General features: G+C 39.3%; 1 protein-coding gene across 7 annotated transcripts in view; it reads left to right on the top strand.

Moving 5' to 3' along the window:
• The window catches only part of ANO4 (anoctamin 4), a 452,569-nt gene that overhangs the window by 387,541 nt on the left and 38,448 nt on the right, over window positions 1–26,580 (top strand). For all 7 annotated transcript variants that reach the window (XM_027593730.1, XM_027593729.1, XM_027593733.1 and 4 more), the window contains 8 exons: window positions 4,155–4,237; window positions 6,460–6,600; window positions 9,484–9,648; window positions 15,757–15,793; window positions 17,846–17,957; window positions 18,944–19,001; window positions 19,140–19,237; window positions 20,979–21,121. In XM_027593730.1, the coding sequence (XP_027449531.1) occupies window positions 4,155–4,237; window positions 6,460–6,600; window positions 9,484–9,648; window positions 15,757–15,793; window positions 17,846–17,957; window positions 18,944–19,001; window positions 19,140–19,237; window positions 20,979–21,121 (837 nt within the window). The remainder of the gene's footprint in view (window positions 1–4,154; window positions 4,238–6,459; window positions 6,601–9,483; window positions 9,649–15,756; window positions 15,794–17,845; window positions 17,958–18,943; window positions 19,002–19,139; window positions 19,238–20,978; window positions 21,122–26,580) is intronic.

Here is a 26,580-nt window from a genome sequence, read left to right as displayed (position 1 = left end):
ACTGCTGTAATACACAAAAAGCAAAACCTAGATGTTTAGTAGAACCCATGCACATGAGGGGCACCTGGGTGGCACAGTCAGTTAAGCATCTGACTCTTGGTTTTGGCTCAGGTCGGGATCAAGCCCTGCCTCAGTCCCCCTTCCCAAGCCCCCCCCCCCATGCTTGCTCGCTCACGCTCTCTCAAAGAAATAAATCTTAAAAAAAAAAAAAAAATGCACGTGAAACCCAGCCAGGTGTTTCTGGTTGTCAGCCTGCTACATGGTCATTTAGGTACCCAGGTTCCTTTTATTCTGTGGCTCTGTCCTCTTCTGGATCCTTCGAGCCCTCTCCATTCACCCTCAAAAGAAGAAGGATAGGGGTGATACAATTCCTTCCTAATTTTTTAGTCCAAAACTAGCATAGATCACTTCTGTTTACTCTCCATTTACCAAAACGTGGCCACATCTAACTGTAATAAAGGCTAGAAAATCTAATCTAACTATGCCTAGAAAGGTAAGAAATGGTTTTGGTAAATGCAAAGAAGTCTGCCACAAATTGACTTGAAATTGACTATAATTGTTCTGTTTAAGAAAATGATAATAGAGGGTGGCCTGCAGAACACTCTGTCGTGTCCTTTTTCTGTCCTTTATGGGCTACATGTGACAACCTTCTCAACTGTACAATTCTGAGCCGAGGATATACTGGTATTTGAACACAAACCTACCTGAACACTAACCTTGACCCTTCCTATACTTAAATTCAGAAATCTCAGATTTTTCTAATGCTGTGAGGGTCTTGTTATTTGGCATTGATGTTAACACATCGGATGAACTTCATTTGTGGTAGGTTAGGTAGTAGTACAAAGTGGTATAGAGTACAAAAGGGAGAGAAGAGAGCACTCAGAGCTCTGTCTTATCACTAAAACTAGTAACGTTTCAGATTATTGTGGCTTGATATTGCCCTATCTAAAATATGTAAGGGAAGTAACTTGTAAGTTTTTTCACCTTCATACCTCATGCAATGTCTCAGTGATTAAATGGGGTAAGCATTCCCGATTGGCAGATAGCTTTGCACCACAGGGTCATTCAGGGACTCATATTCCTACAAACAAGTTGTTTGCCATCCTCCCAGGCCTTGCCATCATTTGCATAATATCATCTGAGTTGCATGGGCTCCCCCTATCCAAAAGGGTAAAGAGAATGTGGAAGAAGCACCCTCACTGTCTTAAGATATCAACAGGCAAGTGGCACACATCACATTGTTGTGTTCACATTCCACTGGTGAGAACTGTCCTTTGGCCATATCTAACAGTGAGGAGGTCCGAGAACTACAGTGTAGGTGGGCAGCCCTCATACCAGCAACAGTCTTTTACTGTGGAACAAGGCAAGAATGCATCTTAGAGGTAGGTAGTCCTTGCCACAGGGTCCATGCAACCGAGTAATAGGAGTAATAATTAGAATAGAATGTTATTGGAGCACCCGGGTGACTCAGTCCATTAAGTGTCCAACTCTTAATTTTAGCTCAGGTCATGATCTCAGGGTCATGAGATTGAGCCCAGCATCAGGCTCTGTGCTGGGCGTGGAGCTTACTTGGGATTCTTTCTCTCTCTCCCCCTGCCCCATTCCTGTGCTCTCTCTCTTTCTCTCTCTGTAAAAAAAAAAAAAAAAGAACGGAATGATATTTTATTGCAAGGCAAAAGAGAAGCATAGAAAGTTTCAGTTTTTCATGTTGTAAGTTATTATTTAACTTACACTGCTGTATAAAATATTCACAAAATATAATTGCATCTTTTTCAAACTTATACCCTAATTTCTTCTAAGATTTAGATAAATAAGAAAAGAATAATTTGTCATATTGCCTTCATTTTCATGACAGCATGTCATTTGTACATTTACTGTGCCTCTATGGATGCCAGTCACTGTGCTAGACCCTGGGGATATAAAGACAGCTAATACATAGCCCTTATTCTCAAGAAGCCCACAATTAGTGATAGACACTCTCAAGTTTTTCTGTTGTTTTTTAAGTGCTGAATGCTATGCTCAGCACTGACCTAGGGTTATCTGCACAATTCACCATGGGTATAGAGAAGGTTCAAAGGGAGTGATTGCAGAACACATAGGGCCAAATCTGGAAGCAAGAGTGGGATTGGCTAAATGGACCCAAATAGGGAAGAATGCTATAAGCCAAAGAAATAGTGTCGGCAATGCTAAGAAATTCACGTCACAGCTCACCTGTGAAAACTGTTAGTGAGGTGGCCTGGAGTCTAGGGTACAAGCTAGGGCAGAGAGAGTTCGACACAGGCAGGGTCATTAGGAGCCCTGCATACTGGGCTGGTAGTGGGGGCTTTTTCTGTAGGTGGCTCCTTGATACCCACACCTGGTCAGACTTTGTTTTCAAAAAAGCATTATCTACATAGAAAGATAGATTGGAATCTGAGAAGTTCAAAATGCTAGCAGTAAGGTTAAACCTTCTGATACTTTGAGAAAAAGATATTTTAGACCAAATTTTTATGGAAAGAATTCCATAGAGTAGAAAATCTTGACAAAACTAAGTGTTTTAAGGATTTTTAAGTCTTTGAGAATCAATCCATAAAAGAAATAATACTTTTTAATCAAACTTATAGTACTGAGTGATATAGTGGTAGAAGACAAATACGTATATTAACATAAAGCCAGCTTCAAAGGAGACAAAGAGGAAAATGTGAATTCGCAATGTAAGGCAGCTTATAACTAGATACACTCAAAGTGCAGTGGGCTCCTGGGGCTGGGAGTATTTAGGCAAGGAAATTTAAATCATGGAATAATAAGGGTGTGGGATTGAATATTTGCCTTGAATGGAGACAACCTGTATTTGATTATATCCTAGTTCATGGTTAGAGAGAGCAGCAGATTCTTCCTCAAATGTATTTTCACACAAAAACACAAAAGCATGGCAGTTGTACAAGCGACTGATGTCTTCTCATGCTCCCAAGTCGTGGAAGGGCGGAAGAGGATTATTAGCCGCAAAAGGGAATTACTGGGTAGAGCTTCTCTCTCCTCCAGGCAGGATTCAGCCCGTACTGGGGAGAAGAAGGGCGGTGGAATATTTCTGACAGCCGCTGGTCTTAGAAGTCAGTCCCTTCAGATGAGACCCCCAGGTGGGGTGGTAGGGCCAGTGGGACAGGCCAGATGCGTCTCCTGTGGCCTTAGGCTGTCCTAGAACGGTCCCCCATCCGGCCTCTCGGGCCACAGTGTACAGTCCTGACTAAAGCCCTGCTTTAGAAAATCCTGCCTACCAGGTGGGCCCTGGACCCTTGCCTCTGTAAGTCTAAGTACCATAGCAAGGCCCAAGAGAGATGGACCCACCAGTTCTGTCTCTTGGGTAGACGTCTCTATGACATCTTGTGTTGCAGTCATCCTCAGAGTTTGAGTGTGTGTGTATGTATGTGTGTTGTGTGTCCTGTCATTTGGCTTGTGACTTCCAAGGCAGCGAGATTATGTCTTGATTATTTTTTTCCCCTCTGTCCTTGTATAATAATTGAATTGAGTAGAAAGTCACTTTGGCTGAAATAGGATAAACCTCCAGATTTCCCTGGGTGGGAAACCCAGCTACCCCACGCCTCATTAGAAAAGGTTCTTAGCAGAATTTGCACACTTTTTCCTTTAATGTGACGACAGAGAAATAGTTTGGGGAAAGAAAGAGTAAAATAGTAAAATTGTTTCTTTCAATAAGAAAGTAAAATACGCTTTACGTAGATACTTGTTGTGAAGAGGATTTGGGACAGCATCACTACCAGTCAAATACATGTAAACTGCTAAGTTTTATTTTTGCTTTTCTGCTCTTACCTGTCCCCTCGCTTTTAAAAATAAATACTCTATCAATGAGCAAGATGTTGGTAACCTAGTTTTCTGTATTTTTATATCCCGGGAGCTTTGTTGTTCTAAGTCTGTTCTGCCTCGGCTTGCAAATCAGCTTAATTTAATTCTAAATGAAATCTCTAATTTTTCATTGTGTTTGACACAAGCTTAGTAATTCTCAGAAAGGGTCCTTGTTAAATGAAGCTGAGCTAGAAATTCTGATATTCAAGGATGCTTACACAAACAACTGTCATTCTCTGCAATGACTTCATTATTCGGTGACAGTTAACAGCACTGTTTTATTTAAAAACATCTTTGTGTTTCTCTGCTTGTTCCAGCGACAGTTTTCCTGGAGTTCTGGAAAAGACGGCGAGCCGTAATTGCCTATGACTGGGATCTGATAGACTGGGAAGAAGAGGAGGTTTGTATTATTTACATCAGAATTTTTCAAAAAGCAAATCAACAAAACACACAGTCCTCTTGACTTGCCCCTCTGCTCTGTGACAGAAGTCAGGTTAACTCATAAAGCATTTCAATACCTGTCTTTGCAGAAAAAAAAAAAACTTCAGGTAGTATAAAAACAAGCAGAATTTAAAAGAAAGAAAAGACAAGATTGTGATTGCTTTGTAGATTAAGATTCCGTGGCTCAGTAAAGCATTTCACTTGTAGGTAGAGACATCAGAAGCATTAAGATTTGTTTAGTTGTCTTAAATGGTATCCATTTTCTTTCCTTTAGCGGGAGAGTATTAGTCTTACAGCTCTAGGTACATGGAAGGAAACCTCGTGAGAGAATTCCAGGGAAAAGTTTCTGTGAGCTCTCCAGAACCCTTGGACAATGCCCAGAGCTGTAAAGGCTCAGAAGTATGACCTCAAATCCATAAATGCTGAGGAGAAACCACTCCTCAGAAGGCCTCCTTGGTGGAAGTGTCTAAATACCTCTTATTCTAGCCCGTGGTCCTCAGATTGAGAAAAGCCCTAACTTGCTTCATGACTTCTTCACGGAGAACCCAGTGTATTAGTTTTCTGGGGCTGCTATAACAAAGGACCACAGACTGGGTGGTTTAAACCACAGAGATTAGTTGCTCACGTTTCTGGAGGCTGGAAGTCTGAGATCAGGGCGTTGGCACAGTCGGTTTCTTCTGAGGGCTGTGAGGGCAATATCTGTTGCAGGCTCCTCTCCTTGGCTTGTAGACAGCCGTCTATTCCCTCTGTGTTCACATCATCATTTCTCTGTGCATGTCTGTGTCTAAATTTTTTGTAAAGAACCAGTCATAGTAGGGCTTGTTGTAATAACTTCACTTAACGTTAATTACCTCTGTAAAGACTGTCCAAATACAGTCACACTCTGAGGTACTGCGGGTTAGGGCTTCAACAAATGATTTTCAGGGGAGGGGAGACACAGTTTAGCCCATGACACCCGGAAACACAGGTCTAGCTCCTGATCGGCCTCAAGTCCCTGGATAATTAACTCAGTGACATAGATGACACTCACAGCCTGATAAATTCAGAGTTTCCCAAAGAAACAGAAGATTCCAGGTCTGTTCTGATTATATCTTCAAGTGTCACTTCCTAAAACAAGTGAAAGAAGGCAGAACCTGTTTATAACTGTATCTCCCCCTGTCCTTCCCCATTACCTGTCACTGAGTGAAGTCCAGCCTTGGGCTTATTCTGCAGCAGGAGTGAGGCTGCCCTTCCTCCTGGACACACAGGCTACTGCCAAACTGTGCCCGTTGTCCGGAACCTGTCTTCTGTCAGCTCCTTCTTCATTTTCTGTCGGTCTCTCCATCTGAGTCCCAAGCATTTCTGCCTGGGTTAACTCAATCTCCATTTCACCAGACTTTCCACTCATTTCCCTCCTCTTGCAAGACATTCACATAGAATAGGTACTTAATTAACCAGAACCACTTTAGCATACCCTCTTGCTGATTTCCTGTTCCTAATCCCATAATTGCTTTTTAGTCAGAAGCTTTTCACATTAGATGGGGCTCAACTAAATGAAACAAAACCTCAGCTTGATTTAGAATTAGAGCCGCCTTGATTTTAGCTGGATTTGAAAGATGTTTACCTTGTTTTCAATACCAATTAATACATTTAAAACCTACTGGTTAAAGGTGAATGACTCTTACAGGAGCTTATTAAAAAGTAGATTCACATTTTTGGCTGCCTCAGTTGAAAAAAAATTTTTAATTGTAGGAGGAAACTAAGAATTATATTTGCCATTGTAACTCACAACATGAATTCTAGGCATTTTGCTGTTCAGAAACTTTCTTTTCCCTAGTGTCCATAACATTCCCTGGTAATAAAAGTTTAGTAGTTGTTTCCAACTGCTAGGGACAGGAGAGGTGGTCCCTTTTCTCATTCTGTTTGTTTCTTCAAGCACAGCTTAATAAGAAACAGAGACACTTAACTATTAGTCTAAATTACACTGCCTTGGTGATAATAAGTCTAGATCATCACCCTTTAGATTTTCTTCAAGTGGCCAATTTCCAAACATTTAAACCTGGGTCTCTGAGCCCACTTCACTGATTGACTTATTAATGTGGTAGCTGTTGATTCAGTTTAGCAATAGAGTATAAAAAGTTTTTTTTAGTTGTGTGTATATATCTGTCCAGTGCATAAAAAATGTGTCTGTTTGTTCTTCAGGAAGAAATACGGCCCCAGTTTGAAGCCAAGTACTCCAAGAAAGAGCGAATGAATCCCATTTCGGGAAAGCCAGAACCATATCAAGCATTTGCAGATAAATGCAGCCGACTTATCGTTTCTGCATCTGGGATATTTTTTATGGTTTGAAACTTTTCTACAAAACTCTTTGTTTCATAAAGTACACACCTGGAGCATGGTATCAACAATAATCAGCGAATCAGGCATTTGCATAGTTCTGCAAAACATTTTTGCACATTCTGTTATGTATTCCTCACAGAGACACCGTGAGGTGGTCAGAGATGGTACCGCTGTCCCTGTGTTCCAGATGGAGCCACTGAGACTCCAGAAGGCTAAGAGGCTTGTTCAGGATCAGCCAGTAAATAGCCAAGAGCTCCAGTTCTTTTCGCTTGCCTCTCTGTGCCTTGTTGAAAAGAAAAGTTGAGATAGGACCTGCCGCAGGGTTTTTCAAACCTTTTGCTTGCCGCGCCCATACAAGAACTACATTCTCTGTCATAACCCAGTGTATGTCATGCCAGGAGATGTATAAAACTAAACAGAGTAACTGAAACAATGCTCACCTTTGCAATATGCAATATTCTGATTTTTTTGTTTTATTATAGTCTATTTTTTAATGCCAGCCATAACCCCCTAAAATCAACTTCCAGATTCATAACAATGGTTATGTCAGTTTGAAAAACACTACCTTGAACCTGGGTTGTTGGCTTTTCCTAAAAAGAAGTCCTTTGGTGATCAGCTTTGACCCTGTTAATCACTGAACAGAACTTAACGCAAATTTTTCAGAAATGTCATTTTAGAACAGTTAAGTGGTTAGGATTCTCCTTTCCTGTTTTCAAATGGTAGAGTGTATAAATTGGTATTGGAGATCATTAGATTAGGAAGGACAAGATGACAGCAAATCTGGACATACTACCTGCCCTCCCACTTTAGCCAAAGAAACTGGGGAGATGAAAGGGTGGGCAGCATGCGCAGGAGTCTCTTGGCTCAGACCAAGATTCGAATCCACACCTTTCTACGGACACTGCTCTGTAAGCAATTGTATCATGCTTTGACTTTAATAGGTACATTCATATTTATTGTCTTGCTTTTTGCTCTGTAGACGTAGAGTAAGTTTTTCCTACTCTTCAGATGGGCAACCTAGAGCATAGGAAGCCAAAGCCATAGAGAGGACAAACTATGTGTCCACAGTCACAATGCTGGGTAGAAGCTGAGCCATGACCCAGACCTGACTTCTGACTGAGTCCAGTGAGGGGCCATTCCACCATATTGCCACCCTGTCTAAAATTCAGTGTAGATTTCCCCGATCTCCCCATCAGTAGCTCGAAGATTAAGATGTGGGCAGTTGTTAGTATTGTAATTTTGGCCAGTTCCAGCTAGGGTTTATACTCAAGCTTTTAGAGCATGTCACTCATAGGAAGCCAAAAACGGTGTAAAACAGAGGACTGCTTCTAGCAATCTCTAAGTCAGCAGAGTCCATCCTGAGGCTCAGCTTAAAGTTTTTGATAACTAAGTTGGTAAAAGTATTTACTCTGATATATTGAGTCACCTAATGAGAGACACAAACTTTTTGGAGTCTCAGATTCCCAGTAGATAGAAGACATGTCATGTTCTTGTCACATACCATGAAATCTTCAGAGAAAGATTGCACAGTTCAATGTTCATAACTGATTAATAAGAGATTATGTACCTATCAAATAGTTGGCTTATTCAGCAACAAATAGCTGAATATTTATTATGCACCCGTAATTATGCTAAGGTGCTATACAAACCATGGTGAGCAAAACAGATGCCGTGCCTGCCCTGATGGAGCTTACAGTGCCCTCCTCCCCTTTATCTGCAGTTTTGCTTTCTGGGGTTTCAGTACCTGCAGTCAACCCCAGGCCAGAAGCAGATGATCCTTCTGACGTATCATCAGAAGGTCAGTAGTAGCCTAATGCTACATCACAGTACATGTGTCATCTGCCTCACTTCATCTCATCATGTAGGCATTTTATTATCTCACATCATCACAAGGAGAGTGAGTACAGTACAATAAGATATTTTGAGAGGAAGAGAGACCATATTCACACAGCCTTTATTACAGTGCATTGTTCTGTTTTATCGTTAGTTACTGTTACTAGTCTCTTATTCTGCCTAATCTGTGAATTAAGCTTTCTCATAGGTATGTATCTATAGAAAAAAACGTAGTATATATAGGGTTTGGTACTGACCAAGGTATCGGGCATCCACTGGGGACCTTAGAAATATCCCCCATAGATGGGGGGGTCTACTGTACTTTCTAAATGGGGGAAACTGTCAATAATCAAACTGACAAATTGTTAGAAATTATAAATAGGATACTAAACAAAGAGTATAGGAACCATGTAACAACAAAGTCTGAGGGTCATGAAAAACTTTAGTTATGAAGTGGTTCTTGAGCTGAGGTGTGAGGGAAGAGTAGGTATTAACTAGGCCCAGTGTGTGTGTGTGTGTGTGTGTGTGTGTGTGTGCACACGCACGTGCACACACATGTATGTATGTGTTTGGCTTTAGGCAAAGGAAATGGTCTTAAAGTTTAGCCCATTTGAAACCATGAGAGTTCTGGAGTCCCCAGACAAAAGGGAATATGGCACTCCACGAGGTGGAGAAAGTCTTGCCACCATTAAGGCTTTGCCTTTATCCTAAGAGTAAAAGAAACCAATGAAGAGTTTTACACAGAAGAGTGACATCATAAGATTTCCATAATAATAATGCTCAATCTAATACCCTGCTTAATAAAATGTTACCCCATAGCTTACACAGTTTATCAGCTTTCAAGAACTCTGGTTCTTCTATTTGAATAACAAAGAAAATACAGGCAAGAGAAAGTATTAACCACAGTGAAAAGTTAGCATTTTATTGTGGTTTCTTGAGTCAATACTGTCATTTCCTTTTCTTGTTTTCTAGTGGTGGGATTTTGCCGTGGTGGGAACTCTCCTCCTGAGACATTACACCACAGTGCTCACTGGCTCTCTGTCTTCCTCCCAGATCTGTGTGGTGATCGCTGCCGTGTTCGGGATCGTCATTTACCGGGTGGTGACTGTCAGCACTTTTGCTGCCTTCAAGTGGGCATTAATCAGGAATAACTCTCAGGTTGCAACCACAGGGACTGCCGTGTGCATCAACTTCTGCATCATTATGCTGCTGAATGTGGTAAGCGAACTACAAGGTAACTAGCCTGATGGATAAACTGTGTGGTCTGCGGTTTTCTTCTGTTGCTAAAGGGACCCAGCCTCGGAGGGGTGAGCCTGTCACATAGCGCTGATGGCTGGACGGCCAACTGCCTGGCAGGAGATGCACTCAGGTCTGGGGATTGAGAAGCTTGAGTCAAATCTAGGCTCCAGGATTTTCTATAGTGGAAGGCACTAGCCCTCTCTGAATCTTAGTTCCCTTAATTTACCCAATAAGATAACACTGTTTGTATACCCCTTGGGGAAACTTAGAGAAAGAACATATTTTAAAGGCCCAGCCCAGAATCTGTGACATAGCTCAACAGGGCTGGCTCCCATTTCCTTTTGATTCTGAATGACAGGAAAGTGGTCAGTATCCAAAGTATTGTTTGAGATAACCCTGCAAGGGACACATCAGGAGGGTACACGTTGCTTGTGTCAATTTCAGGCTTTTTTCAATTCTGTATTTCAGCGCAGATGTCTCCCCTGGACCCCATACATCCAGCTGCCTACTCCACCACCCTCACCCAAACCCCTCTCTTCCCTCCAGTATCAGCTCCTCCACGGCTCCCCCCGTGGTAGTGGCTCAGGCTGAAAACCTTGGCATTACCCTTGACTCCTCTCTTTCTCTCAGTGTCTGTTTCCAGAGTTTGATCACTTCTCACACGTCCCCAAGTCCCACCTGGGTCCAAGATCCCAGGAGCTCCCACCTGGGTTATTGCAGTGCCTTCTTAACTGGTCTCCCAGCTCCCATGTTTGCTCCCTCAGTTTAGATTCATCACGGCAGCTAGTGTGAGCTTCTTACCTGTGAGCCAGCTCCTGGCACTGCTCTGTTCACCATGTCCAGTGGCTTTCCTCTTGCTCAGAATAAAAGTGCACATCTTCATGTGGCCTCCAGGGCTCTCCTTCTGGCCCCAGTGACACCTCTGACCTTGTCTCCTGCCTACTCACCCTGCTTCTCCTGCTCCAGGCAGGCCTTCCCTTTGTTCCCTGGATGTGCCAGCCATGCTCTCACTCTAGGGATTTTTACTTGCTCTTCTCTCTGCCTGGAATATTCCTCCCTATGGGGTCTGTATGGCTTAATCCCTCACCTCCTTCATTTCTTTGTTCAAGTGTTACTTTTCTAATATAAAGTTTCCATGGTGACTCAGTTTTAGAATTGTAACCCACTCCTGCCATCTAACAATTTCCTATCCCCTTGCCTGCTCTATTTTTCTCTGTGGTACTTATTACCATATAATATGCTGTTTTTAATTTATTTTATTATCTGTCTTCTCCCTTGGAATGTAGGCCCATGAGGGCAGAAACTTTTGTCTGTTTTTTTACTCTTGTTATTTCCCAGTGTCTGGAACAAGGCCTGGCACATAGTAGGCTCTCAGTAAATTGTTATTATTTGCAGAATAGTATTATTTGCTGACATTTTTAGATTTGAGGTCAAGCTATACATAAAAATATTGATGTTAGAGATTTTTAGCAGGGAATAAATAAGATAATGTATGTGGAGTGATAGACGTGGAGTAGCTGTTCAATTAATTATGGCTCCCTCACCCTTAGTTTTGTTGCATCCTAAATCTGGGCCATAATGCTGAAATTCTCTCATCACTAGAAAAGGGTTTCCCAAAGGCCAAGTAATTTAATGCTATTATCAATATAGTTTAATCTGTTTGGATTGTCATTTCTAGCTCCCTAAATAATCCTAAATTCTATAACCACTGAACTCAAGAGTGATTCTTAAGAGAATTCAATCTACCCAATAATAAAAAACTTCATTTAGGATTCTTAAGTGAGCAAGTCATCACTGAGCTAGTGAAATATAGTTGATTTATTATTATTACTGCTATTCCTATTACCATTTATTATTAAAATACACAGGAACTTCTATATTATTTTAGAAAAAAGTTTCAGAATACAGTTCTAAAAATGAAACAAGAGCAGTTGCTAAATCACTTGACATGATGATTGTATAAGTGTGTGGCCAAGTGGAGGTCGAGAGTGGATGTGTGGCACACCTTGGCCCTCTCTCCTCCAGGACTCAGCTTGTCTCAAAGTTAATTGTGGAACATATGCCTTGTAAAGGGGAGTGATTCATGGTGCAATTAACCAAACAGCCAGAACAGTGAAATATTCTGTGTCCAGGTAGTTTGCAATGAATTAAGGCCCTCTTTTTCTCTAATGTCTTTTGAAAATTTAATTTATACATCTTAAGAAATAAATACATGCAGTGACTCTATAAATACATGGTTGCTCATACATTTTGAGCAGAGATACCAGCGTTGTCAGAATGATACTTTGTTGGACTGGAAATCACTTAATCTGGCAATCTCGACTTCATGAGACACAGCCAGGAAAAGACAAAGTAAACTAAAAATGAAGAAAGGAGCATAGGGAGTGGGAAAACTATATAGTTATGGACATTGCAAAGCACCTACTATGTGCTGGGAGCTAGACTACTAGGCATTTCCATGCTTTATCTAACAAGCATTTCAGAGTCACCAAAATGGATGATGTAGAGTCTACACACCAAAGCTAACCTGTATTATTTTTATGAATGCCCTTAAGGGGTATTTTCATTTATTTTAGGTACATGTGAACACCTTTGGTGTTCTAATTTCTCACCAACATCAGACTAAAAAAACAGAAGGTTACTAAAGCAAGAATTCTTTCTTTTTTTAAAGATTTTATTTATTTATTTGACAGAGAGACAGCAAGAGAGGGAACACAAGCAGAGGGAGTGGGAGAGGGAGAAGCAGGCCCCCCGCAGAGCAGAGAGCCTGATACAGGGCTCAATCCCAGGACCCTGGGATCATGACCTGAGCTGAAGGCAGCTGCTTAACCGACTGAGCCACCCAGGCACCCCTAAAGCAAGAATTCTGACAAGAACAGGAACTGATAAGCCATAGCAAGGGGAAGGAAAGAAAATAAGAAACATATGTAAGAACTTTCAAAGCAGCATCATCCAAGACCCTTCTGTGCAGAAGCGATCGCCTTACTCTCCTCAGCCCATGTCTGATGACATCCCCATCCCAGCAAACACGTTTCTAGGCCTGTCTTATGCCCTAAGGCCTTGCAGTTCCCATCACAAAGGCAACTGAGTGTGTAATATAGTTTGGAAAGGTTTCATCGGAATATCCAAAAAATAAAAATGTTTAAGTCTTTAAGTAAATGTCACATAAATAACAGGTGACAGACTAATAACTATAATATAGCTTTGACCATTCAGAACTAAACTATCTACTGACTTCTGAAATTACTTAAGATATTTTCATGACCCTACAATATACATTTTTTATAGCTACATAAATTATTTTCAACTACTTTGAAATTTTGGCCATACTGGTCTTGCAAAAAAAATCATCATTTAGACATGAATCATTAATACTTTCCATTAATTGAATATAAAAACCTTGAGATCTAGATTGGTTTTTCACTTCTGTTCATTACAGCCTCTAATTTTTAAATAATATTGTTATAGATCACATACCCTGTTTCTGACTTTCTGCTAGAGTTGTCCAACCCTAACTGAAGAAGCAGATCTGTAAGGATGCCTGTTTTCTAGATTTTATGACATCTATTTACTCTTGTTTTGTTTTTGATGTGTATTTGCTCTTATGTAGTGTGTACTCTAAAAGTAAAATAAAATTTATTTTATAAAAAATTCTGGATCTGGGGGCACCTGGGTGGCTTAATTGGTTAAGCATCCAACTCTTGATCTCAGCCAGGTCCTGATCTCAGGGTAGTGAGTTCAAGCCCTGCATTGGGCTCCCAGCATGGGGCCCACTGTAAAAAAAAATATTCTGGATCCCAACAAAATATTATACTTATTAGTGACTGGTTAAGGGGCTCTTACTAGTTTCCATTTTATTTCTTCTTGAAAAGTAAATACCTCAAAGATGGTGTGAATAGGATGGATTTTCTTGCTCCTTGTCATACTGTTTTAATCCCATTTTGCTTCACTAGTGACCAAAGAACATCTCAATATGGTGGTCAGAAACAAAAGATGCCAACAAAGAATATATCCCAAGAGGAGACTAAAAGTTATAACCATCCTTTTTATTCAGCCATACCAATATGAATCCAATATTTCATTATACTCTAAACAGTGAAAACCACAGGGTCTTATTTGAGAAAGAAGTGAACCAGAAAACATGGCTTGCATCAGAACAAGCCCACATACATTGATTGGGTGGACAAGACCACATTAGAAGTACTCATAGCTCCTCTTGGAATTATACTTAAGATCAGAAAGCTTTTTGTCAGTTACAGATTTTAACTCTTACAATTTGTGGCATCCAGTTTGGAAACAGATTTTCTACTGGTTTTATCAGAACAAACCTTCCGTGATTTCTATCTCAACTGCCTAATAAGAAGTCAGACCTTTTCCAGAAGGCACTCATCTAAAAGTCTCTTGCTGGTCATCAGGCCCTCTGCTTATGTGCCCTTTTTGGTTGCATCCTGCTCAAAGCCTCACTGTCCATCCCCTTGCATTTTCAACATTTATAAAATGTTCACAGATGCCACGGATCCCAACTGTGTCCCCATATACTTTGCCTTATTTTTCAAAAGTTTAATATTAATCATATTTTGACTCCTGTGCTATTCCTTTTTTAAGTTCCTTTTTTTTTTTTTTTTCGGTGTCCAAACCAAAATAACATTGGCATGTCACCAGCTACCAAGACCTTCGAGACAGGAGTGCAAAGTGAGGCACTTGGACAAAAGCATGTCAACATGAAAGATCTAAAGGATAAACTGGACAATCAAAAATTGTATTTTGAGAAAGGTGGTCTCACCAGTCAAACCTATTTTTCCTTGAAAATTACATAACTTTAATGATAGAGTGTATTTGTAACAGTAAAATATATTTTATTAAAACATCTGTCCTAATCTGTGGTTAACCAGTATTTTTAAGATAAAATTAAAATGTATGACTGTACCACAGGATTTCTTATTGAAAATTACACCAATCTCTTTTAAATTTGGACTCTTAAGAGTCTGTGGCTTCTGTACACAAAATGTGATCTTACTATAGCAAAACCAAGTTTAGAGTCATACAGTCCGTATTTTACCTAATTCTGTAGTTAGCAGAAGTCTTGGATAAGAGAATTCAAAAGTTTGGAAGGACCTTAAGATCAATGAGTCCAATACCGATTCTCAATCACATAAAAGAAAAACAGTGGTCTGAAGAAGAGATGAGGTAATGTGCCCAAGCTCTACAGCTTGCTGGCTGGTAAAGTCATAAATCCAGGCTGGAGAATTTTAACCAGGTCATTTTCACTACTTTAAATGTGATCTTAATTTTCATGTTGTTCCAATCCATTTGACTAGTTTTCCTTTCCATTTTACTGTCTCTCATTTTAGAGAAGACACTTGTTCTTTTTCTCAATTTATACCCTCTCTGGGGAAGCTCCTAGAGCTGGGTTTGCCCTGAACTGTGCCCCCTGCACTTCCATATACAGATTCATGCACATGCGCGCGCATACACACACACACACACACACACACACACACACACACACACACACACACTCACTCACTCACTCTCTCTCTCTCTCTCTCTCTCTCTCTCTCTCTCTCTCTCTCTCTCCCTTCCCTCTCAGGACCCTCCATTTACCAGATGGCTGGGTGCATCCAGTGTACTAATGGAAAAGCAGAGTATCAAAAGCTTAGGAGCTCCTAATAAGGTTTCATCACTTCAGTATTTATGAATGCTCTAATCTAGAAAATACAGCCAGTCCATAAACAATGAGATTACAGAATCTTTCCATCAGATCAGTCTTAGAGATGCCGAGGCCCAGGACTGTTGTGATTTGCCCAGCATCATTTAGCAAGCTGGCAATTAGTGGCAGCTAGCCTTGTTGCCAATTAATTACTGCTACATAGGAAGTGAGATTTTAAAAATAGTAAAATGGGACCTTGTGCATTTCTTTCTTGCCCTGAAAGGACACAACTGTTTGTTTACCGTGTACTCATTGTTGAGTAATGGGCAGTTAATGAAGTTATTTTCACTCGTGATGTGATTACCTATTTCCTTTATAATTATGGATTTTATAGCATCTACAGTTTTTTTGTTAAATGTATGAAACTTATTTTACAGCTTTATGAAAAAGTTGCGCTTCTTCTGACAAATTTAGGTAAGTGAGACCCTTCTTATTTCATGGTACAGTATTGTGGTCTGGGAAGTATCTTTTCAAAGACTGATTTCTGAAACACTGCTCGAGAAATATTCTTTTTATTTTGAATTGCATACAATAATTTGTTCTTTGCCTTCAACAGGATATTTTAAATATGTCTAGTAATTAGGGGATCGTTTCTATTTAAAGCTTTAAAACCTGTCATAAACATTATCTATCATGAGCTAATGTAATTTGAGGCAGGTTTTCTCTTAATGCACAAAAATATAGCATCACAAAAGTAGTAAAGTGCCCAGAATCATTTAGAAAAGTATTCATTTGCTATTGCCTACAATTTTTATTTAATTAAAAATGTATCAAGTTTTTGCGCTATATAAAAACCACAGCAAGGTTAGTTGCTTTGAAGACTGGGGGCCTTCTACCAGGAATATAGGTGGCCTGATCATTACTGACATTTATAGAAATAGCATTCATCTGAATAAGTCACCCCTAAGAACATTTCTCTGACTCCATAAAACATTAGAACAATCTGGTAGCTGACTATACACTGTACATTTTCCATGTTTTCAAGATAAAGAAATTGTCCCAATTTTATTAATGAAATATTAGTCATTTTACTCTGTGCAATTTGAGAAAATTACATGCTCCCACACATAAACCTATTTTAGCACATTCCCATATGTAACTTGTCCAGAGTGGGGGAGAAATCACAAAAGTGCTCTTATTTATAATAATCATTATAATACAAGGTGCCATTTATGGAGCCTTTCTATCTATGTGCCAGATGCAGAGCTAGATACCTGGAATATCTCCTTTAATGTCATTAAAATCCTCCATCATTACCACCCTTTGCCCAGAAAGATAGAAAGAGGTTTATAGCCACAGAAGAGGTCACTGCATTAGCAGATTGTGTCCAGTGGCACCTTGATCCAGGCTGGCAAAGTTGCCAGGGAGATACAGCTCTGGCCCATCTGTGGTCAGGATACCTGGGCATGCACCCAGCTGGCTAACAACCTCGGACACCTTCCTGTGTAACCAATAGTTAAGTAGCAGAAGTGAAGTAAAACTAAAACCCTTAAAAAATCCTCTGTCTTTTTTCCCTCAACAGCAGTACAGCCTTGTTAAATATGATTCTCCTCCCCCTTCTCAGATATGCTTCTAGCAAGCAGTTTGAGGAACTAGTAGAAAAGGAATTGATGGGGTGAAATGGTAAAGAGCAATTAGAAGCTCAGGGAATGTGGAAACAGAGAAAGTACTATGGAATTAAATATATTTTCTTTGACATTGCTTGGGATGAGGGTGCAGCTCCTAGGGAAGGATAGGTGCATTTGACATGAGATGTGAAGTTGGAAGTTTGATTCATATTTTGATTCATATCACAATGTCCAAAGAGCACTTGCTTTATGGAAGTCAAAGTATAAGGAGATGAGAATTGGCGCCTGACTGAGGTCAGAATACTGTAAGATACAGATGGTAATATACAGTAAAAGCTCTAAAATGAGGTCATCTCCTTGGTATTTGTCCATGTGAATGAAAAATGATGGATGAGGGTGAGAGGCAAAGAAGTCAGATACTCTCAGTATTATTGGGGGGGAGTCTGACTCCCTCTCCCACAGCAGCACCTGGCATTTCACCAGAACAGAATTTGAGAACAAGGAATTAATTAGGAGCTGGGAGGGGACCTGACCCCACACAGGCTCTACCGCAAAGGCAGAAACTAAAAGCAAAAGGAAATGAGGGTCCCTTCAGCCCTCATTCTCTCTAATCCAGGCTCTCTGGGCATCCTGTCACAGCAGAACAAACTGGATATTCCATCCCCTCAGATATGTCAGTAGCTGCTTCCCACCACACCCTGGTTGGGGCTGGTCTGCAAGCTTGAGGATCTCATGGGTGGTGCATTCCATCACACACCATTTAAAGGCAAACTGGGGTCTCGTGCAGCCTCCTTAGGACACCTCTGTTCCTGCCCTGTGTGTATAGGGAGTAGGGCAGAGGGAGTTAAGAAGGGGGTCAAAGGCAACCTCTCAAACTCTACTCCCTTTTTGTCCACAGAACAGCCTCGCACAGAGTCTGAGTGGGAGAACAGCTTCACCCTGAAAATGTTTCTTTTTCAATTTGTCAATCTGAACAGCTCCACATTTTACATCGCATTCTTCCTTGGAAGGTAAGGACCTGATCTCTCCACACTTCTGCAGGCCAGGGACAGAGCACTCGGATGTCACTGACCAGGGTGAGAGAGAAGCACCTCCTTTAGCGTGATTTACACAAAGGGTAAAAAGAGATTAGCTTTCTCCTTTCCCTTCCTATTCCCATCCTGGGGAATGGTCACTCCACTCAAAAGTTACCTGTGCACATTTTCTTGCCAAGGTACATAGAGGAAAAGCATTTGCACAAATGAAGGTTGGATTTAAAACTTGTGGGCTCCATCCGCACCTGGGTCAGGCCCCCAGATCTCACACCTATATGAGCAGGTGGCCTAATGGGGTGGGTGGTCTGTAATGTGTTCTGGATGCCCACCTTCACAGAAGAGGGAAGGACATCCAGACAGGAAGGGGGCTGATATAGGATGCCAGAAGAGAGTGGACAACTTCTGAATCCAGCAGTTACGAGGATTTGCAAAGGCTCCTGTGTTAAGTAGTCATGCCCTATGAATTCTTTTGTGTCGGGAAGTAGTTTCTGAGGATATAAGAACCAGAGACAGGTTGAGTGTTGGGTTTTAGTGGGATGGATGCATCAGCTTCTCCTCAGTATCGAGCTACTTCAGTGTGGAATTCTAGTCAAACAGTAAAGCTGTTGTTGTTGTTTTTTTTTTAATTAAACTTCTATTCAAAAAGATCAGAATGTGTTTCAATCCAACATGCTGTTTGTTACACAGGCCAGAGCACTTGATATTTAGCAGAAAATGTTCAAAGTCACAGCAAGCAACAAGAGCTGGCCTCTGTGGTCAGCAGCCAGGTAGTCTAGAAGGGAAATAAATATTCCCTGGAGAATTCCAGAAGCTGCAGTTATGGCAGCTCTGGAGAGTTTCCTAATTCTCTCAGACCTGATTGTACCAGTAATTTTCATTGGAGATGTGCTAATCTGAACATAATAGTTACAAAAAGCTTAGACCTACAGGATGCTAATGGTTTGTTTTTCTGTGTGTTGAAGATTTACGGGACACCCAGGTGCCTACTTGAGGCTGATAAACAGATGGAGACTAGAAGAGGTCTGTATTCTCCCATCATTCCTTATTTTCTACAGTCTTATATTAAATAACCTAGGGCAACTTTGTGCAGATTAGAAACCAGACACTCTTTCTTCCTCTCCATTGATTCTGAAATTTCTGTGTTTGCTTACCTCGCAGTGCCACCCTAGTGGATGCCTTATTGATCTCTGTATGCAAATGGGTATTATAATGGTGCTAAAGCAGACCTGGAATAATTTCATGGAACTTGGCTACCCGTAAGTACCTTAGACATCTATAGTTGAGACACAGCATTGCTCATTATTGGCTTTTCTAGGTGTGGCAAGTAAGATAAGCAATGCAGACTGAGCAGTTAAGGCAGTACACATATCTGGAGCTAAAGTGTTCATGCTCAGTTATTCAAAGGCAGTCATGAAAGTAACAAACATTAGCTCTTTAGGAAGATTTAGTACAAGAAGTATGAATGATAGTGAATATTCTAAAAAGTCTCTGTGGGGCCCTAAACACTTGCTTGCAGCTCCTTTAAATAATGCCTCTGACCCTCATGCTGTAGCATTACAAGGCTCTCACTAGTTACAACCCATTAACTAAAGCTCTACCCATCCCACCCCCATGATAAATCAGGAATGGTAATTTTTTTAAACTACCTTCAAATTCAAACTGTACAGAAAAGGAACTTATGGAAAAGAGAAAAGTTTAGGGATGGAAAAAAGAAACTAGAGTATTTCTAAGTCAACATATCTTAACGAGTTAAAATATGGTCACCTGGTGATAATAGTTTATGTTGATGACAATAGGCAAAAACTTGCATTACTTTTTTAAGGATAACCTTGAATTCTGCTATGTTTGCTCAGCTCTGGTCAGTTAAGTTTTAAAGGAACATAAATCAGCTACTTCTATTTCTGCTTTAATTCCATACCTACCGGTTTCCATGTCAGCTTGGTGTCTCCATGGAGAACTCCCGGTTTCAGGGAGAACCACTCAGCCAGAATGATTAGCTAGAACTTGGATCACTTCGAAAAAGTCACCTCTTAGCTCTCAGTCAGAAGCTATGCCAGTAATTTTCTATTCTTAGATTTTTAGAAAACTTATTCCAAGTGCTTGATGTTTTCTATGAAACTTTTTTTAAATGCATAAAATTTAAAAATTAACATTATATGCTACTTTAAATTATAAGCCATAATTTATCAAAATGTCAGAGACATCAAGGGAACTGTATTTTACCTTCTAATAGTATGGACAGAGAGCAAAATTGTGAGGTACGTCATTTGTCTTTGATACCCGTCCCATTATTTCCTTTATTTCACAATTTGTTTTTGTGTTTTTTTGGCATGTCTTCTCTTGGATACCCCTCAATGTTTCCTTGTCCCCTACAGCACACACACCTGGCCCTTGCACCCATTTCCTCAACCCTGTTCCATATCATAAATGCACTCCTGAACATTACTAAAGATTAATATGTTAACCTCACCAGTGTGAGATGTATTTTACTGGGACTCAGAGCCCCTGTTGAGCTCAAGCTAAAAGCAGGCAAGTCCAGCTATAGACGTGCAGGCTTCCATGTGCCAAAAGGGGAAGCATTTAGTGGGTCTGCAGATCTTCCAGGCCCTCAGTCAGAGTATGTAGGTCAGCACCCACATGGTAAGACTGACCATGGGTCATAAATTAAGTCAGCTAGGCCAAACCTTCCTCTACTCCGAGGTCTGGGTGTTACCTTGGTGCTAGAAGATCAGTTTATAGATGTTCTTAGTCCTCTATCCCACCCTCTGAGGCAACACTGAACATGAAACAATTTCATGAATAGTTAAAAAGTCATTCTGTTCACTTGAAGTGCAAATGCATGAAGTATAGCCATTGATACTGTCTTCCTAATCCAAGGTTTTATTTCCTTGGCAGCTGATCCTAAACATTTTTAAACTATGGTTCTATATTTGAAGTCTGTCTTAAGTCTTATGAACAGTCATATTTTTTTTTAAAGGAATTGATCTTGTTGTGCAGGTTAATTCAGAATTGGTGGACCAGAAGGAAAGTACGACAAGAACGTGGGCCTGAAAGAAAAATAAGTTTCCCACAGTGGGAAAAGGACTACAATCTTCAGCCCATGAATGCCTATGGACTCTTCGATGAATACTTAGAAATGAGTATGCAAATATCTTATTTTATCTTATTAATTCTAAATGCCAATTCTAGATCTCAAGCTATATTCAGCTAGACATGCACCCTCTATCATTGAGGCCAGCAGGGTGGGGGGATTCTCCAGCTGAATGCAGAGGAGGGAGTTTCTTCCTTTAAGAAGCTCAATCCATAGAGATGGTGCCAAACAAATTCTTCATGACATTGTGTCCTGTCCCTTGTAATCAATCACCAGGAAACAAAAATGAGTTGGAAAACTTGGTGAACCAAAGAAAAAGGAGTTATCGTGGCATGATTGATTCACTCATTTAGCAGACATGTATTGAGCCATGTTATGTCCAGGCAGATGCTATGCTTGACACTAGAGCTACAAGAAGGAATAAGGCACAGTCCCAGCTCTCAAAGAGTACATGGGCTAGTGGGGGAAAGCCAGAGATATAAAGTGTCCGAGATGCTGCAGGATGCATCAGTAGAAGGGATGGGGGAAGCAGCCATTTCTCTTGGTGAGGATGGAAGGAAGCTGGGAATGCTTAAGCTATGCTGCACTTACATTTAAGGAATTAGATTTCTCTATTAATCAAACCCAAGCTATTTATCTTGTATGTTGTACATGTACCCAGGCGTGTATCCAAGAGCATAAGCTATGGAACCAGATTACCTGGGTTCAAATCCCAGCCCTATCACTTATTAACTATGGAACTTGGACAATTAATCTGTCTCAATTTTTTCACCTCTAAAGTGGGGATAATAAAGAGAGTAACCACTTCATAAGGTCATTGTGTGGATTAAATGAGTTAATAAATGGAAAGGTCTTAGAACAATGACTGGGCTCCTAGGATACACTTGGTACATGTTATTTGTATCATCACTATTATTTTCCTGTTCTTATCTCCCAGGGTAGAAAAGCTAACAAAATTGCTCAGCAGATATATTGAGTGTGTATGGGTTGTTTTTTTCAATTATGTTTAAGCTCTGTAACATTGGGGTAAAAGTGGGGGGTAGCGATGAGCGAGATGCATTACTTCTGAGTTCTTTCTGGGAAAATCTGAAAATTAAAGGAGAATTGATGCTTAATGTTCTTAGATTGCTTATGTCTTAAGTATCTACTGATGTTTTTGGAGTTTCAATTATAGAATGACAGGATAATATAACTTAGAGAAGAAATCATGTGGGCATTAATAATAAAACTTAATAAAGGGAATTCATTAAGAGAACTAACCATTTTGAGGTCTCTTAATGGACTTTTCTCCCATAAAGAAGGAAATGAACAATAATGTTGGTATATTGAGTGCTTGAAAAGAAGCTTTTATGTGGCTAGAATTAGTAGTGCTCCAAATACTGCAGTATCTGCAGCAAGAAACAAATCTCAGTAGCATCACAAGCAGACTAGTTAATCCTAACTGCTTCCTTCTGTTCTTCTCATTTTATTTTCTTAATGACTTCCCCGCTTTGTTATTTATATTTTAAGTATATTTGTTGAAATATAGATAGTGCAGAAAGTATATAAATAAGTGTGCAGATCAATAAATTTTTACATATTTACCAATCTATGTAGGTGAGAATTTGGCAAACTACAGCCCTCAGGTCAAATTGAGTCCATTGCCTGTTTTTGTAAATAAAGTTTTATTGGTTCACAGCAATATCCAATTATTTACATATTATCTATAGTTGGTTTTGCACAATAGTAGAGTTGACTAGTTTCGACAGAGACTGGCCTACCAAGCCTCAAATGTTTGCTGTCTGGCTCCTTAAGGAAAATGTTTGCCATCCTGTATGGTCAATCAAGAAATAGAATATTATCACTATCAAAGAAGGCTCTTTGTTTTCTCTCCAAGTCATAACACCCTCACTAAACACTCTCCTGATTTCTAACACCATAGATTAATTTTGCCCTTTTTTATCTCCATGTGATGAAATTTTACAATATATACTGTTTTATAACTGGTTTCTTCCACTAAATATCATGTGTATAAGCTTCTTCTATGTTGCTACACATAGTAAACAAGAAGAAACTTTAAATTTACAAGTATGTGGAAACTAAACAACGTACTTCTGAACAACTAATGAATCAAAGAAATCAAAAGGAAAATAAAGTATCTCCAAACAAATGAAAATGGAAGTACAACATACCAAAACTTATAGGACAAAGACAGTTTTTTTAAAAATTCCAGTATAATTAATGTACAGTGCTATATTAGTTTCAGGTGTACAATATAGTGATTCAATAATTCTATACATTACTCAGTGCTCATCCATGATGAGTGTACTCTTAATCCCCTTCACTTATTTCACCCAACCCCCCACCCACCTCCCCTCTGGTAACCACCAGTTTGTTCTCTATATTTAAGAGTCAGGGTTTTTGGTCTTTTGTTTTGTTTCTTAAATTCCACATATGAGTGTAATCATCTGGTATATGTTTTTCTCTGACCAATTTATTTCACTTAGCATTATACCCTCTAGATCCATCCATGTTGTTGCAAATGGCAAGATTTCATTGTTTTTTATGGCTGAGTAATATTCCATTGTATATAAATACCACCTCTTCTTCATTGGATTGCTTCCATATCTTAGCTATTGTAAATAATGCTGCAGTAAACATAGGGGTGCATTTTTTAATTAGTGTTTTCATATTCTTACCAGTAGAGGAATTACTAAATCATATGGTAATTATATTTTCAATTTTTTGAGGAACCTCTACACCATTTTCCACAGTGGCTGCGTTACATTTCCACCAGCAGTGTACAAGGATGCCTTTTTCCCCACATCCTCCCTAACACTTGTTGTTTCATTTTTTATTTTAGTCATTCTGATGGGTGTGAGGTAATATCGCATTGAGGATTTGATTTGCATTCCCCTGATGATGGGTATTGCTGAACACCCTTTCATTTGTCTGTTGGCCATCTGTATGTCCTTTATGGAGAAATGTTTGTTCATGTCTTCTGCTCAGTTTTTCATTGCATTGTAATTGGGTTTTTTTTCTTTTGTATTGTTTTGTTTTGGTGTTGAGTTGGATAAATTCTTTATATATTTTGGATATTAACCCTTTAGCAGATAAATCATTTGCAAGTATCTTCTCCCATTCACTAGGTTGTCTTTTTGTTTTTTAATGGTTTCCTTTGCTATGCAAAGGCTTTTTATTTTGATATAGTTTCAATAGTTTATTTTTGCTTTTGTTTCCTTTGCCTTAGAAGACATATCTAGAAAATGTTGCCATGGCCAATGTCAGAAAAATTGCTGCCTGTGCTCTCTTCTAGGATTTTTATAATTTCAGGTCTCACATTTAGGTCTTTAATCCATTTTGAGTTTATTTTTGTGTATGGAGTGAGAAAGTGGTCCAGTTTTATTCTTTTTTATGTAGCTGTCCAATTTTCCCAGCAGGATTTATTGAAGAGACTTTTTTCCCATTGCATATTCTTGCCTTCTTTGACATAGATGATTTTACCATATAACTGTGGGTTTATTTCTGGGCTCTCTATTCTGTTCCATGGATCTATATGCCTATTTTTGTGCCAGTACCATACTGTTCTGATTACTATAGCTTCGTAGTATATCCTGAAATCTGGGATTGTGACGCCTTCAGTTTTGTTCTGTTTCAAGATTGCTTTAGCTATTCAAGGTCTTTTGTGGTTCCATACACATTTTTGGATTATTTTAGTTCTGTGAAAAATGCCTTTGGTATTTTGATGGAGATTTTGTTAAATCTGTAGATTGCCCTGGGGAGAATGGACATTTTAACAATATTCATTCTCCCAGTCTATGAGCATGGAATATATTTCCATTTGTTTGTGTCATCTTCAGTTTCTTTGATCAGTGTTTTATAGTTTTCACAGTATAGGTTTTTCACCTCCTTGGTTAAGTTTATTCCTAGGTATTTTATTATTTTTGGTGCAATTGTAAATGGAATTGTTTTCCTAATTTCTCTTTCTTCTACTTCATTATTAGTATATAGAAATGCAACATATTTCTCTGTATATTGATATGACATCCCACAGCTTTACTGAATTCATTTATCAGTTTTGGTAGGTTCTTTGGTGAAGTCTTTAGGGTCTCCTATATATGGTATCATGTTATCTACAAATAATGAAAGTTTTACTTCTTCCTTAGCAATTTGGATGTCTTTTTTTTTAAAGATTTTATTTATTTATTCATGAGAGACAGAGAGAGAGAGAGAGGCAGAGGGAGAAGCAGACTCCCAAGGAGCAGGGAGCCTGATGCAGGACTCGATCCCAGGACCCTGGGATCACGACCTGAGCCGAAGGCAGACGCTTAACCATCTGAGCCACCCAGGCGCCCTGGATGTCTTTTATTTCTTTTTCTTGTCTGTTGCTGTAGCTAGGACCTCCAGTACCATGTTGAATAAAAGTTGTGAGAATGGATATCCTTGTCTTGTTCCTGACCATATGGAAAAAGCTCTTAGTTTTCACAATTAAGTGTGATGTTAGCTGTGAGTTTTTCATATATGACCTTATTATATTGAGATACATTCCCTCTAAACCTACTTTGTGGAGGTTTTTTTTTAAATCATGAATGGATGTTTTATTTGTTGAATGCTTTTTCTGCATCTACTGAAATGATCTAGTTCTTATCCTTTCTCTTACTGACATGATGAATCATGTTGATTGATTTATGAATATTGAACCACCCTTATATCCCAGGAATCCCACTTGATTGTGGTGAATGATTTTTTATGTATTGTTGGGTTTTGCTAATATTTTGTTGAGGATTTTTGCACTGTCTTCATCAGAGACACTGCCTTGTAGTTCTCTTTTTTTGTAGTGTCTTTATCTGGTTTTGGTATCAGGGAAATGCTGGCCTCATAGAATGAATTTGAAAGTTTTCCTTCCTCTTCTGTTTTTCAGAATAGTTTAATTAACTCTTCTTTATATGTTTAGTAGAATTAATCTGTGAAGCTAGCTGGTCCTGAACTTATGTTTGAGAGGTTTTTGATTACTGATGTAATTTCATTGCTGGTAATCAGTCTGTTCAAATTTTCTGTTTCTTCCCGATTCAGTTTACAGGAGTATATATTTCTAGGAAATTATTCATTTCTTCTAGGTTGTCCCATTTGTTGGTATATAATTTTTTATAATCTCATATAATCATTTGTTACTTCTGTGGTATTGGTTGTTATTTCTCCTTTTTCATTTCTGATTTTGTCTATTTGAGTCCTTTGTTTTTTGGGGTGTTTTTTTTTTTGATGAGTCTGGCTAAAAGCTTATCATTATGTTGATCTTTTCAAAGAACCACCTCCTGGTTTCATTGATGTGTTCTAGTATTTTTTTAATTTTATATCTCATTTATTTCTGCTCTAATCTTTATTACTTTTTTCCTTCTACTGGTTTGGGGTTTTTTTTGTTGTTGTTGTTCTTTTTCTAGCTCCTTTAGGTATAAGGCTAGGTCATTTATTTGAGTTTTTCTTGCTTCATGAGATAGGTCTGTATTACTATAATCTTCCCTCTTAGAACAG

The sequence above is a fragment of the Zalophus californianus genome, chromosome 9, assembly GCF_009762305.2.
Source record: "Zalophus californianus isolate mZalCal1 chromosome 9, mZalCal1.pri.v2, whole genome shotgun sequence".
In the NCBI taxonomy this organism is placed as follows: Eukaryota; Metazoa; Chordata; class Mammalia; order Carnivora; family Otariidae; genus Zalophus; species Zalophus californianus.
This window is presented reverse-complemented; position numbering and strand designations above follow the sequence as displayed.